This window comes from Vespula pensylvanica, chromosome 2, assembly GCF_014466175.1.
Source record: "Vespula pensylvanica isolate Volc-1 chromosome 2, ASM1446617v1, whole genome shotgun sequence".
Taxonomy (NCBI): Eukaryota; Metazoa; Arthropoda; class Insecta; order Hymenoptera; family Vespidae; genus Vespula; species Vespula pensylvanica.
The window spans coordinates 12,740,051-12,754,034 of record NC_057686.1 but is presented as its reverse complement, the minus strand read 5'-3'; the positions used below and the strand labels follow the sequence as shown (position 1 = coordinate 12,754,034).

The window sequence follows — 13,984 nt, the reverse complement described above, 5'->3', positions numbered from 1 at the left end:
CCGAGCTAGAGAGGGACAAAGTGGGAGTGGTGTTCACAGGAAGAAGGCACTCATGAGAGCAGGTCACATGGCACTGAATGAACCGAAGGGAGCAAAGGCGACTGCATTTCGACATAAGACAAAGTATGTACAAACATACAAATTTTTACCATTTTCAAAATTGCCGCCCAAAAATGAAATTTACTACTAGATTCAACAATGTTTCAATGATTTATTCGTTCTTTTGAAAAAAAAAAAAGCTTTTATATATACGAACACAAGTGTTACGATGAAAGCAAGCAAATACCTCTTAAACGAAATACAATTCAATGAAAAACAACATTGAAATAACGAACGTTCAAAAAACTTACGCAGTATTATTAATATTAACCCTCTTTCAAGGCTTTGAACGCGCCTAAACAATGGCGGTAGTCGAAGTGAGATGAGAAATCACGCAATATACGTAATCACGAGCGCGGTAATGGCTGTAATACGAGTACACGTCATAATTAATATATATCGTAAAATAAGATTTTTTTCTCCTGTATCACTAATAGTTCAAGCGAAGGATCGAAAACACTATTCTTAATATTTTTCAACAAAAAAATTGTAAAATAGCAAATAGATTAATTCAGTGTAATTGCATACGATTTAAATGCTTTTGTTCCTTTTTTTTTTTTTTGAAATATTCAGTTTTGACGATAAAAGTATGAAAAAGAAATCATAAATATAAACGATGAATTAAGAATATATACATGATTCTAATCCATTAATAGCTTATTTTGATGAAATAATTCTTTTCGACTTACATTCCAATTTCAATAACGAACGATATTAACTCGAATATTATAAAATTTATATATACAATTGTTTTTGACATATATAGGATATAACCGTTTATAAGACCCCTTTGCATATTCGTTGGGAAATAATCTAATTCCTCTAGTAATGACTACTATAGGTCACTATATATAGACTAGCATTGAGTCTACAATAGGTTATGCAGCAAGTATAATGCTTTGACAAATAAACTTTCCTCTGGTCATATTTTATATTTTTATTAATGAAGTCTTTAAAGATAAGAGAATCTTTTTTTCAAAATAAAAATCATCATTTATATTTCAATTCAGATTTCAAGTTTTAAAGAGAAGATCGAATATTTTTTTCGAAATATTTAAAATATTCGAAAAAAATGATTGTTTCGTTCGGCGTAACGCTATTGGTCGAAATTCAAAATAATAGAAGACGATTGGTCAGTAGACTTCGAAACGTATTGAAAATTTTATTTTCGTACACATAATACGTGTACGATTTATTTATTCGTTTTTTATATACAGATAATCTATTACGGTCTCTATTCAAATATAAATCTGTTATAAGTCATTTATTCTCATTACGTTGACCTATTTCCGTGAGTAGTTTATGATGAGCGTTAGAAAAAAGAAGGACCAATCATTGGCGTGGAATTTATCGTAAGGTATCTACGCTTAAAAAGTCACCTTTGTACGTCGTGCTTGAAAGAAGTATCATTAGTTAGTAAATAAACATGTATCAGAATTCTCCACGTGAAAAATATTATTTCTACAATAGTTTGTCGATACTATTAAAAGCTCTCGAAAATAAACAAACAACGATAGACCTGAGAAACGAAGCATCGGTTTATGGTACCGTAGAACATGTGGATGCGTACGTGAATTAAGAATCGAATGTTATTTTACTTTCAACTTCTTTACTATATTTAATATATTTTTATACAGATACATGAATGTCGTAATGAAAGACTGTTTATTTACGGATCCAAGAGGCGATGAATTCCCCTTCGAGATGTTCTTCGTTCAAGCAAGAAACATACGATTTGTGCAAATACCACCAAAGGTAAGTCTCTTTGAACGTACATTTTCCCGCAATTTTTATTTTCTCTGATTAATATTCGTTGATTGATTGATTGTTAATATAATGTGCTCTAAATATACGCTCGTTTTAATAATATTACGTATAAAATAAATGATTAGTAAGATATTGTTAGTCTTATTAAAGGACAAGAATCGATTTAAAATTCCGAGGTTATGTTTCATAGGGAACAATTGATATTGCGTTTAATTTAATAATCTTTACGATAAAACGTCGTTATTTATCTATCGAAAAATAAAACCGAGATACAAAGTTATATTGAAATAGAACAAAAAAATTAATAAGCAAAATAATATGTTAAGTAATTTTTAATAAGATCTAGTACTTTTCATTTGAGCAGATTGGCTACGTGCTATCGTCTTATCTTCGCGTATTCATTTTCTATACAGTCAAGTTTTTAATTCGTATTTAAACTTAAATAAAGATTATATCTTTCAGTTGGTTCCATATATTTAAAAAGAAATGTTCTGTTATTAGAAATATCGATGTAATATCGCGTAGTTATAATAATGCTTCGTAGATATGTTAAAAAATTTGAGTTTTTATCGTAAAAGTTCACAGCTTCAATTATTTACGAATAATTTGATGTACGACAAGATAGTGAAGCAAAGTTTATTTCATTTTATTGATAAGTGTTCTTGTTACGTTAAACGTGCTTTTAATCAAACATTTTCTTGTGTGTCGTCTAAAATAAATATGAGTACTTTCAAAATTTCTGATTATGACTGTATTGGTTTTGATTTGGATAATACTCTTTTAAAATATAAAATAACAAATCTAGTGCATTTAGAATACGAGATATTAGCTAATTATTTGGTGGAAGAAAAAGGATATGATAGAAAATATTTGCTAAAGCCATTAAACGACAAGGATCTTGATTTTATGCAGAAAGGTTTATTTTTAGACTTTGATAGGGGAAATATACTTAGAATAAGTCCAGATGGTAAAATTCAGAGAGCTTGTCATGGTAGTAAATTAATGAGTATAGACAAAATTAAAGAAATATATCCTGAACAACGATGGCAAGTAATGGATATATTTTCTAATGACATGCTTGCTACTTGGAATGAACCACTATCTATGAAAATGCGATCTCTATTAGATTATTTTGATATTCCATCTGCTCTTATCTTTGCTAGAGCAGTAGATACATTGGACGAAAAAAATAATAAACCTTTAGATATATATAACATATGGCCTGATATGTTAAGTGGTTTAATTTGGATGTTCGATCCTAAACATTTTGAATTAGACGAAGGGAAATTTTTTCCTGCTTTAAAAAAAAATCCAGATAAATATTTACATAAATGTAATCCAGAAACAATATCGTGGATTCAGGAAATGAAGAAAGATAAAATAACTTTCTTGATTACTGGATCAAATATTGATTTTGTAGACTTAACTGCGACTTATACTCTTGGGGAAGATTGGAGATCGTTGTTTGACATTGTTATTTGTTATGCGAAAAAACCAGGATTTTTTATACAAGGGCAACCCTTTATGACTGTAATAAATAATAAGGAAGTTGATATTATATCATCTAATGAATTATTAAGAGGCAATGTATATAGTCGCGGAAATTGGAAAGAACTTTTAGAATTTTTTAGTAGAATATCACACAAACAAAATCCACGGTGTATATATATTGGAGATAATCTTATACAAGATATTTATGTACCAAAAGCATATGGTAATTGTGATACGATAGCACTTGTAGAAGAACAAATGTCAGAAGGCATGATTCATCAATGTTTATCGCATCTGGATGATAAAATTTTAAATTCAACTATTTGGGGATCTTATTTTTGTCTAAAAGATACAGCACTTAATGTAGATTCCATATGGGGTTATATAATTAAAAGTTATTCTGAAATATGCATACCGAGTCTAGATTTGATTACAAAAAACGATGCTCCAGAGTCTTTTACTCCTTTTAACAAAGATAAAAAAAACTATAGTGGATATTATCCTGCTGTACCATTAAGTATATCAGATTTTTAATCTACTGAATATACTTGGATAACTTACAAATTTAATAATAATAGGTAACTATAGTGTTAAGGAATAAGTAGTCATATGTAATATTATTAATCATCTTTTGGACTTTTTATAGTTTTAGGAAACATCAATTATGACGATACTTCTATGCTTATATAAATTTAAGGTACGGATTATACCAGCTATCAAGGATCAGTTGCAGCAATTAAATCATTTCAAAAGCAATAAGAAAGATACAAAACGTACTTTTAAAGAAAAACGTGCCCAATTAAAGCAACAAGAAGGAATATTAGCTGTACAAAATATGTTAGAAAACAAGAAAACAATGGAACCTAAAAATAGCAAAGATGAATAACTTATAATTATTGGTAATTCTAATGAACACTTGATGAAGTATTTACAATTTATACAGCACATATATTCTTTGAACACTAAAAAGAGTATTAAATTTTTGAATATGTTTCTAATGTCATATATTTTATTTCATATATAAAAAATATGGGAAAAAGAAGGTAAAAGTTTTGCATTATGCGAATTTAATATTACATAAGTTATGTTGTATGAATTCATGCAAGAATATACAAGGTGTATAATTATACACAAAAGCAATATCAGTTCATAACATCCCATAGATATTTAAGCTTACTACTTTTAAAAAAATACACCAAATATAATACTATTATCAAGTAATTAAATTCATTTATATGAGGTTGTATTTCCATATATTGTAATCACACATAGATAAATTTTGTCTATAGTTTAAATATTGGTAAAGTTGATGTATAAATTACATTAATTATATAAATGCTTGTAAATATGTGTGTATTTTTTATGTTAAAATTAATAACGTACAATTTGTTACTAATAACAGAAATATATTAACACAGAAATAGGCAATGTCTCTTTTCTAACATGTTTACATATTTTTGATACATTTAAAAAAGTAATAAAGTTTATATTAAATCTATCTAAAAGAAGGCACTCTGAATTAGTTCATTAGATTGGAAGAACCACCAGTTCAGCAATATTTGTTTGGCTAATAAGTACAAAAATAGTGAGAAGTCTTAATGTAGTTATTTATAAAGAAGCTTGTGCCTTATAAATTGTCATTATAGTTTTTCATAATTATCTTTCATATAATAATGTAATATTTTCGAATTAAATTGCGTGTAGTTCATTCTCAAATGTTTGTCTAAGAGAAATTATTATATAATCAGGATAATATATTGTACATTGTATAGATATCAACCCATATTTTAAAATTATATTCAATACATTCTCTATATATTATAAACAATATTAACTACCACAGTTGCATGCATAGTTTATGTTATGTCAGTCATCACAGTTATTTATTTAAATACTGCAAGTTCATAGTTGATGATTAATTATTCAACTATATATCAATATTTTAATGTAATAAAACAAATATAAAAATATAAGATCACTAAGTAATCAGATCATCTGTTCAATCAATAGGTAAATGGGTAGTTGTAATATTAAGAAATTTTTTTCATCTATAGATCTTAAAAAACCGCGTAATATAAAATTATGAATTTTCATAATAATAAATAATAAAATTAATGAATATAAAATGTTATTTTCTTTCTATAGCAAGGGCAATGCCCATGCCCCCACCAATGCATAATGCTGCAATGCCTTTTTTCCCTCCTATTCTTTCTAATGCATGAAGTAAAGTTACTAAAACTCTAGCTCCTGCAAAATATAAATTTATAATATAATACGGAGTACTTTAATTGTTATAGCTTGTGATACATACCAGAGGCTCCAATAGGATGACCTAAAGCAATAGCGCCACCATTGATATTAACTTTATTAGGATCCAAATCAAGTTTTTTGATGCATGCCAGTGATTGTGCAGCAAATGCTTCATTCAATTCATAAAGATCTACCTCATCTTTACTCCATTTGGTTTTTTGTAACTAAAACACATGAATATAATACATATTGTATTTGGTAAATCAAAAATATAAATTATTATTTTTATTCATTTCTTTTTTCTTCTTTTTCTTTATAAAAAGTATACAATATATAGTAATGGAACTTACAAGTAATTCAATTGCTGGTACTGGACCCATTCCCATAATACTTGGTTCTACTCCACTCTCAGCTACTGCAATAATTTGAGCCAAAGGATTTATGTTTCTTTTAATCGCTTCTTCCTTTGTCATAAGAACTACTGCTGCTGCTCCATCATTTATACCAGACGCATTACCAGCAGTAACAGTTCCATTAGCCTAAAAATAATCCTGACATTATTTATTTTTCTTCTTTTGTATTTGTCCTTGTATGTTTTTAATACCTTTACAAAAATTGGTTTCAATTTCGATAGATCTTGTATAGTAGTTGAAGGTTTAGGAAATTCATCTTTAGATATAAGAGTAGATTCGTTTTTATTATTCGATATTGTTACAGGAACAATTTCTTTATCAAAGTGTCCTGCTGAAATAGCAGCTGCTGCTTTTTGTTGAGATAAAGTCGCATAAAGATCTTGTTCTTCTCTAGTTATTCCAAAATCTTTAGCAATGTTTTCAGCTATTTAAAATGCATTAAAAAGAATATTTTATTTTGTTACTTTTTAAGATTATATATACATGAATAAATTTGTATTTATTGACTTTTATTTTGATACTTTAGATTTACCTGTTACCCCCATATGAATAGAAGTAAATGCATCAGTTAATCCGTCGTGTATCAAAGTATCAATAAAATTACAATCTCCCATTTTGATACCATTCCTAAGATAAATTGTATGTTGTGCTTGGCTCATGCTTTCTTGACCTCCAGCTACAATAATATTACTCTCTCCACTTTTTAAAGATAGATAACCATTTGCAATTGCCCTAGTAACGGTAATAAGTAATGAAATATAAAATGAAAAATATTCATACAACTTATTAATATAATAATTATTTATATTATAGCACAAATTCTTATAATGATATATATAAATTTATATAATAATGTGTCAAGATATTTGATGTAATTAAAGAAAAAGTATGAAAGTGTTTTTCATAAATAAAAGAAAATAGAATAATTTTTAGGCTTTTATGAGAATCTTTTCAAGTTAACCAAAAGATCAAATAAAGAATGAAAGGCAACATGACTTTATGTCTATAAATAGGATCATATTAAAATGAAGTTTATTTAAAGAAAAACTACTTATGCAATAAGACTTACTTCAGTCCAGAGCCACATAACATATTGATCTGATAAGCAGGAACACGTACAGGAAAATTTGCTTTGATAGCTGCTTGTCTAGCTGGATTTTGACCTTGGCCTGCAGTTAACGTCTACAAAATATAATGAAACATTATAAAATTATTACATATAAGCAACTAAAATGTATTTATAAAATATATTACCTGTCCCAAAATAACTTCAGATACATCGGATGGATTTAAATTTACTTTTGTAAGACATTCTTTAATAACAACGCTTCCTAAATCTGATGCTTTTAAAGAAGATAAGTTTCCGCAAAAGTTTCCTTAAAGATAGTACATAAAAAATAATATATTTTATATATCAAATCTATATTATATGTGTGAAAAAAAATTAAATAATTTTTATAGAAAATAGTATATTTTTTATATTAAAATAAAATTTATCATTAAGGATAATACAATACCTATAGGAGTTCTGACAGCAGACACAATAACTACGTCGTGGCAACTCATGTTGTCGTTAACTATTTTTCAATATCAGGAACTCGAAGGAGCACTGTTCACTACGAACGCAAGTAACGGAATACTATCGGACGAACAGTCTACGTGGACACTAATGATGAAGAGCTATCGGGAGCTGGGGGGCTAATAGTACGAAGCCAACGAAAAATGCGTGCGTGTGCTTATATATATATATATATATATATTATACATGTATATATATAAAAAATATTCTGTTACCGAATATCAATAGAGATTTGTGTTTCAAAATGCGCGCTTTAATCGAATTTTTATTAAATTTTATCAAATTTTTTTATTGCACAAGAAACAAAGTATTAATTTATGAATACAATAAGATAACTATAGTCCAGGATACTTCATTTATTACGAATTGAAACCAGTAGATCACACATCTTATAAAAAGTCAAAAGTCAATATTTGCATTACAAATTCATTGGAATTTCGTAAACTTAAGATAGAAAAGAGAGAAGCATGTTTTAAAAGAATCTTATGTTCATAACGGGTTTTAGATTTATAACGGGAATTATCGATGAGATTGAAAATAGATGTGTATGTGGAATTGCGATTTCTCCGTGTCATTAACGATGATTCAAACGACAATAATTCATTAGTAAATTCCTTTTAATAACGAGTAGAACTTCGAGCATAAGTTTTGTTCTTCGTCGTGGCTACAAAAAGCACGAGAAAAGAGAAAGAGAGGTAAAGAGACAGAGAGAGAGAGACAGAGATAGAGAGAGAGAGAGAGAGAGAGAGAAAGAAAGAGAGAGAAAGAGAAAGACAAGTTACGAACGACGACGTCATCAATAGTAAAAAATATCGCCGATAGAGGCGCCGCGATCGACACTCGTGAACGCGAAGAGCACGAGAGAGAGGCGCTGCCGGCGACGCGCCTCTCGGTGCTGCTCGTTTGTTTTTACCCAGCGTGCATTGTGACCAGTGACTGGTGCTAAGATGGCCGACAACAAGGAGGAGATTTCGGAGCTCATCGACAAACGAGGTACTTATAAGGCTAAATCTTTGTCGTTAAGCACGGTGACGAGCGGAGGTGGCGCGTACGTTCGACGAGGCTCGCATGGTTGCTTTCCTTCTTGCGGTGGATTATGCGAAAGCTACGAAAGGATCACGCCATCTGCAGGTCGTGCAGCTCGCCGGAGAGTGCCTGTCGAAAGAGATAGATAACGGTCGAATCGAGGAAAGATTCGCCAAGTTGCGTGCGTGCGAATAAGGATACGAAAAGTTTTCGACGTTAGTTTTGTTGTTTTCTATGAGTTCTCGGTTTCGAGTTTTTACGTACAAATGTCGAGGAAGAGATCGACGATCCTCTATCGAAGGCGTGACCATTGGTGCAACGTCGTCGTCGTCGTCGTCGTCGTCGTCGTCGTTGTCGTCGTCGTCGTCGTCGTCGTCGTCGTCGTCGTTGCCGTCATCGTCATCGTCGTCGTCGTCGTCGTCGCCGTCGTCGCCGTCGCTTTTATTGTCGTTGTCGATTTCATTGGTAATTCGTCGATGACGGCAACCAGGGTGATATCGAGAATGAAGTGGGAAAGGTGGGGATAAAACTTTTTGACAGGCCGAAAGCACGCTGTGATATACTCCTCGTGTCATTGCGCGGGTGAACGAAAACGACAATGACAACGACGACGACTACGACGACGACGACACGTAGATGCGGTCGACTCGTCCGTCTCCTCTCTCTGTCTCTCTTTCTCTTTCTCTCTCTCTCTCTCTCTCTCTCTCTCTCTCTCTCTCTCTCTCTCTCTCTTTTCTCTCTCCTTCCCCTATTCGCATTCTATCACCGTCCCACTCCGCGTTCACTCGAAGCGCGACGTGCACGTCGCGTGTCGTTAAGGTCGTGTGTCTACGGCCTTGCGATTCTCGAGCATAGACCCAAAGTATTACCGTTATCTCCGTCCACGCGAATTTCCCATCCGTTCGAGATACGTAGATGATGATCTACATAATTTCTTCCTATGAGAGACAACTCATCCCGACGTATCCGCGAGGATTCGCGAATGTGCTACTTTCAACGACAGCGTGCTATGAATTAGATCGAACCGCAACATGCGATGCACCGTATGAGTGCATCTTAAAGCGAGAAGAAAATTAAACTCGTTCGTTCCCATTCCTAATCGTACTTGTACGTTTATATACGTATAGACATGTTAACGTATATATACGTATATATATATATATGTACACACACACGTACTTACTAACCTAAATTCTAAGTACAATTTATACGACTATTTATCTCGCGCTCGTATATACATATACGGTTAACGTTTTGTTCTAGACTCTATGTATTAAGATTGACTCTAGACACACGTCTCGAATGCCGACGTTTCTTACTCGGAACGCATTGGTGTATCGGCCCTCGACTGTTATTTATAGTTCGTAGAATGCGCTTCGATTCTCTCCATGGCGTTTCTCTATCGTGTCACTCGTGATTCGATCTCTAGTATTAATGTGTTAGTACAATTCGCGTTGCTCTTCTTCGACAAAAATTTTTCGTATACCGCTATATCGAACGATCCTAATAAATTCCGTATAACATCAATGGCGCACCCATCATTTGCGTGACTCGAACGATCATAACGTTCTAATATTTTCTAATACTTCAACGCATATTCGAACAAGGACTTTCAAATGATATCTTTTGTATTTTATCAGTCTATTATTATAGCATATTTTCGATCGTAAAATCGTAGAGTTTTATATCTCGCGTGTTTCAGATTTTTAACCGAATGAAAAAGAAATCATTCATAGAACTTTGCTCTTTAATATTGCCGAGAAGTTTTACGAGCCTTCATACATAATTAAATAAATAAATAAATAATAAATAAACACGGGTAAAAACATTTTTTGTTTCACACACATACATACACAGTGTCTAAGTTCGTCTTAAGTTCGTCATTCAACATAACACGGCAATGTACCGTGACCCATACATCTTCCTAAGTTACCACCGGTGTATGCTTATCTCGGCATTTTTGTTTTCATTCGCAAATACAATGTAGTCTCGCGTGGGAGTGAGGTCAATATTAGCTAGCATGATGCATCTATCAATTATACCATAGTCCATATCGCGTTCTATGTAACACACGTATTATGCATATATGTTAATTATTATAATATCGTTATGTAAGTCTTGTGGTTCTTTATTTTTTTCTTTCTTTTCTTTTCGAGTTAATTTCTTGCTAATTAAGAGAACGGACTCGATGAAATCGCATTGAGAAAGTTTTTTTTAGATCGATCCAGATTATCTACACGATCATTTCGTCGAACCCTAAATGCTCGGTTCCGGTACGGGGGATCATTCTCTCTATCTCTCTCTTTCTCTTTTTTTTTTTTCTATCATACGCACCTAACAATAGTTGGAACACTGACCCAGATATCGTTTATAATTCGTTGTCTCTGTTCTATTCGTCTATGAAAGGATTGTATGCGATTGATTCGATGTACGTACGAAAAAATCAATTATTGACTTTTTTCTTTTCTCTCTCTCTCTCTCTCTCTCTCTCTTTTTTTTCTAAATATATCACAAGTGTTTATCTTAATACTTAGACGACCGCTGTCACGTACGTATGACTTCACTAGCCAATGGTTATCAGCTGACATTACGTAGATATGACTTTGCTCTTTCAGTGGTTACCAATTTTGCATATATACGTATAAATTCGCTTTGCCAGTGATCATTATCCGACTTTATATAGGGTGTCCCATGACTCCAGCTCTGTATAATTAAATGGCGCGTTATTGAAGTCATTTAAAATTGAGATCGTTTAATAAGTATGTCTCCGTAAATGATACTTAACAGAGTTACAATCGTTGAAAGTTTATGCGAATATTTAATATTTGATAAAGAAAAGAAAATAGACGTTTAATTTAACTTGTTCATTTACAAATGATTAACTCCTACTCAATCGATTATTTGTAAAAATCGAGTAACTCCTGAAAAAGAGAATTAAAGAAAATCGATAGTTATATTTTGCTATTAAAGTTATAATTGTACATTATTTATTATATAACGTCCATAAAAAGTTTTGTCGTTGTAAAGTTTAATTAAATTTATTAAATGTTAAGTTTAATTATCGAAGAAATTTATTTTCAATATAAATACGTCAACTTATAACCAAATGCTTTTACATTGAAATTAAAAAAAAAAAAGAAAAAAAAAAATGTATTCTAAAAATAGAGTTAATCGTTTTGGCCTGCGAACGGCTCAAATGTATTACAAATTCTGTTTGAAATTATCTCCTGCAGATTTAATACAAAGTTTCTTCTTGCGTAAAAGTTAGCTAGTTAACAGCTCGTTCCATTATGCCGGTAGAATTTCTTATTTGCATTGCCGCATCCATAATTCTGTTGACAAGTTTGCCCTTATTGCGAGATTGTTTTCTATAAACTATTGACTTCATATACCACCAAAGAAAGTAGTCCAGAGGTTCATTAAATTTCTTTTCTCTTTCTTTTGTCAAATATTCACATTAACTTTGAATGGTAGTTATTTTATTAGGAAGTATTTATGGACATATGTTTGTTAAACAATTTCAACTCCAAATGATTTTAATGACATGCTCTTAATATACGATGTTATAGAAATACTCTTAGTTATAGACTTATGGAATATATCCTGTATAAATTTTTTAAACATTTATTGTTCGTAATTTTCAATCTACGTAAAAGCTATCCGCAATAGACGAGAATCCTTGTATGAAATGCGGCCGTCAAAGTGTTAAATACCAGCTGCTTTAAATGGTCCAACGCATAACGACCCGAAGGCTTTAAATTCAAAGATCTTAAAGGTCGTGCGAGTAGATCTTTGATCTCTTGCATGTACTTACCTAGAATAGAATTTATGTTTATATATTGTACATCTTTTTTCTCTTGAAAAGTTTCTTCTTCCAAGAAACTTACAAACTTTATCTATACGTTATGACCATATGAAATAATATTCCGTATGAATCCATCGATAATTAAAGATACTCGACGATAATTATTTCTATGAAATTAGAAACTTTTTATGGGTCCGTAGTATCTTCTACACATACATATACATACTTAAAGTGAAATAAAGAAAGTTACAATGATTTCACATTTTTTCAACATACGTCAGTCAGTTAATTATCATTACTATTATATTTTATCTAGTACACGATGATGTAAGTCTAGTACAAATGATCAATTAGTCTATTTTGTATAATTCTTTGTAGCTTATCAGTAGGGCTAGGGCAACGATGACATCATTGCAATGCACCGATATAAGGCTCGCATTTGCGATGAAAGAAAGTACGCGACTGCGTCTACTGGATGTATAAGAGTGAGAGGGGTTGAAAGAGGAAGACGAAGAGGGAGGGGGCTGATTCATCGTAAAGGCGCTATGTGCTTCTCATCCGCTCGACGCAGCCGTAGAACGCGGGCGACTTCGGGCGTCGCGCGATTTCGCTGGAACACGATCGCTCAGTCGCGCCTTTTCTACGGGAAAGTCAAGGACGCGCTTTAAAAGTGTCTAATTCATTATAATCTATCGTTATCTTTCTCGTTCATCATTTCGGGAACGTGCGTCAAAGCTGATCCTTTTTCGTACGTACGTACACGCATTTCGTTGTTACGTCCCGTAGAAAAAAAAAGAGGAGATTTATGCGTAGGAAATTATCAAGAAAACGGAGAGAGAGAGAGAGAGAGAGAGAGAGAGAGAGAGAGAGAGAGAGAGAGAGAGAGAGAGAGAGAGAGGGAGAGGAAGAGGGAGTGTACAATTTTAGCTCGTATCAATCATCAAGTTTTTTCTTTTTTTTTTTCTTTTTTTCTCTTTTTTGTGCAACGTAAATAATTTTTTTTGTACACGTAACGCACGGCTACTTTTTTTTTCTATTTGCAGCTACGATTTCCTTGTCCAATAGTAATCAAAATGAATACCAATTCATTTTCATTACTTATGTATCTCCATATATGTAATGGTCCGATCGCGAAAGTCAAGTGTCAAGCACTAGCGTGTGTCACGTTCGAACTCGTTAACGGGCAATTATGCGAAAACCAATGCAAATTTTTGATATTAATTTGTAACCGGAAAATTGCAAAGTTCGGTTCGTAACTCGTACTGGAGATAGAGTAGTCACGCAAAGAGCAACGTGTTGTTATTACGATGGTGATAACTATACATACATACATACATACATACATATATATATATATATATATATATATATATATATATTTACGAAAAAAATGAAAAGATAAAAATTAAAGAGCTAAGCAAGTTTTTTAAAGAGGTGTCGCATCGAGTTAAATTTAGAAAGATAGAAAGAAAGAGATATAGAATCCGATATTAGAATCGGAACTTTTAAGTTTTCAAAACTTTTCTTATTTTGGATGTTCATGTCACAATAAAA

General features: G+C 31.8%; 3 protein-coding genes across 12 annotated transcripts in view; 2 read left to right on the top strand and 1 right to left on the bottom strand.

Annotated features, from left to right (window-relative positions):
- Positions 1-6: 6 nt before the first annotated feature.
- LOC122637831 (U7 snRNA-associated Sm-like protein LSm10) lies at positions 7-5,899 on the top strand. Of its 4 annotated transcripts, XM_043830285.1 has the most exons (4): positions 1,383-1,665; positions 1,737-1,854; positions 4,055-4,256; positions 4,356-5,899. In XM_043830285.1, exons 1-3 carry the CDS (start codon positions 1,526-1,528, stop codon positions 4,241-4,243), a joined length of 447 nt encoding a protein of 148 aa, XP_043686220.1. In that variant the 5' UTR covers positions 1,383-1,525; the 3' UTR covers positions 4,244-4,256; positions 4,356-5,899. The 4 variants fall into 4 exon arrangements, with proteins under 4 accessions (XP_043686221.1, XP_043686220.1, XP_043686219.1 ...); XM_043830286.1 differs by lacking the exon at positions 1,383-1,665 and adding an exon at positions 7-123 and having other exon boundaries at positions 4,055-5,899; XM_043830284.1 differs by having other exon boundaries at positions 1,393-1,665; positions 4,055-5,899.
- On the bottom strand, positions 4,690-7,749 carry LOC122637833 (acetyl-CoA acetyltransferase, cytosolic). The gene is made up of 8 exons (XM_043830287.1): positions 7,538-7,749; positions 7,275-7,396; positions 7,090-7,202; positions 6,553-6,752; positions 6,212-6,444; positions 5,958-6,146; positions 5,669-5,831; positions 4,690-5,604 (listed from the first exon to the last, which is right to left on the bottom strand). Exons 1-8 carry the CDS (start codon positions 7,584-7,586, stop codon positions 5,486-5,488), a joined length of 1,188 nt encoding a protein of 395 aa, XP_043686222.1. The 5' UTR covers positions 7,587-7,749; the 3' UTR covers positions 4,690-5,485.
- Positions 7,750-8,443: 694 nt separating this feature from the next.
- The window catches only part of LOC122637828 (MAP7 domain-containing protein 2-like), a 95,173-nt gene continuing 89,632 nt past the window's right edge, over positions 8,444-13,984 (top strand). For 2 of the 7 annotated variants that reach the window (XM_043830272.1, XM_043830268.1), the window contains exon 1: positions 8,445-8,592. In XM_043830272.1, coding sequence (XP_043686207.1) covers positions 8,547-8,592 — 46 coding nt within the window. In that variant the 5' untranslated portion in view covers positions 8,445-8,546. Of the gene's footprint in view, positions 8,593-13,027; positions 13,183-13,984 lie in introns of those variants that run through there. The other 5 variants (XM_043830262.1, XM_043830274.1, XM_043830265.1 and 2 more) reach the window with 5 other exon arrangements.

What these genes read in the sequence shown, in the direction of transcription:
- LOC122637831 (XM_043830283.1), top strand. Translation starts at nt 2,413, where the DNA reads ATGTTAAAAAATTTGAGTTTTTATCGTAAAAGTTCACAGCTTCAATTA.
- LOC122637833 (XM_043830287.1), bottom strand. Translation starts at nt 7,586, where the DNA reads ATGAGTTGCCACGACGTAGTTATTGTGTCTGCTGTCAGAACTCCTATA. An exon ending in TGCTGTCAGAACTCCTATAG is followed by an intron (nt 7,397 to 7,537) that starts GTATTGTATTAT and finishes ACTATCTTTAAG; the next exon opens with GAAACTTTTGCGGAAACTTA. An exon ending in TTATGTGGCTCTGGACTGAA is followed by an intron (nt 6,753 to 7,089) that starts GTAAGTCTTATT and finishes TACCGTTACTAG; the next exon opens with GGCAATTGCAAATGGTTATC.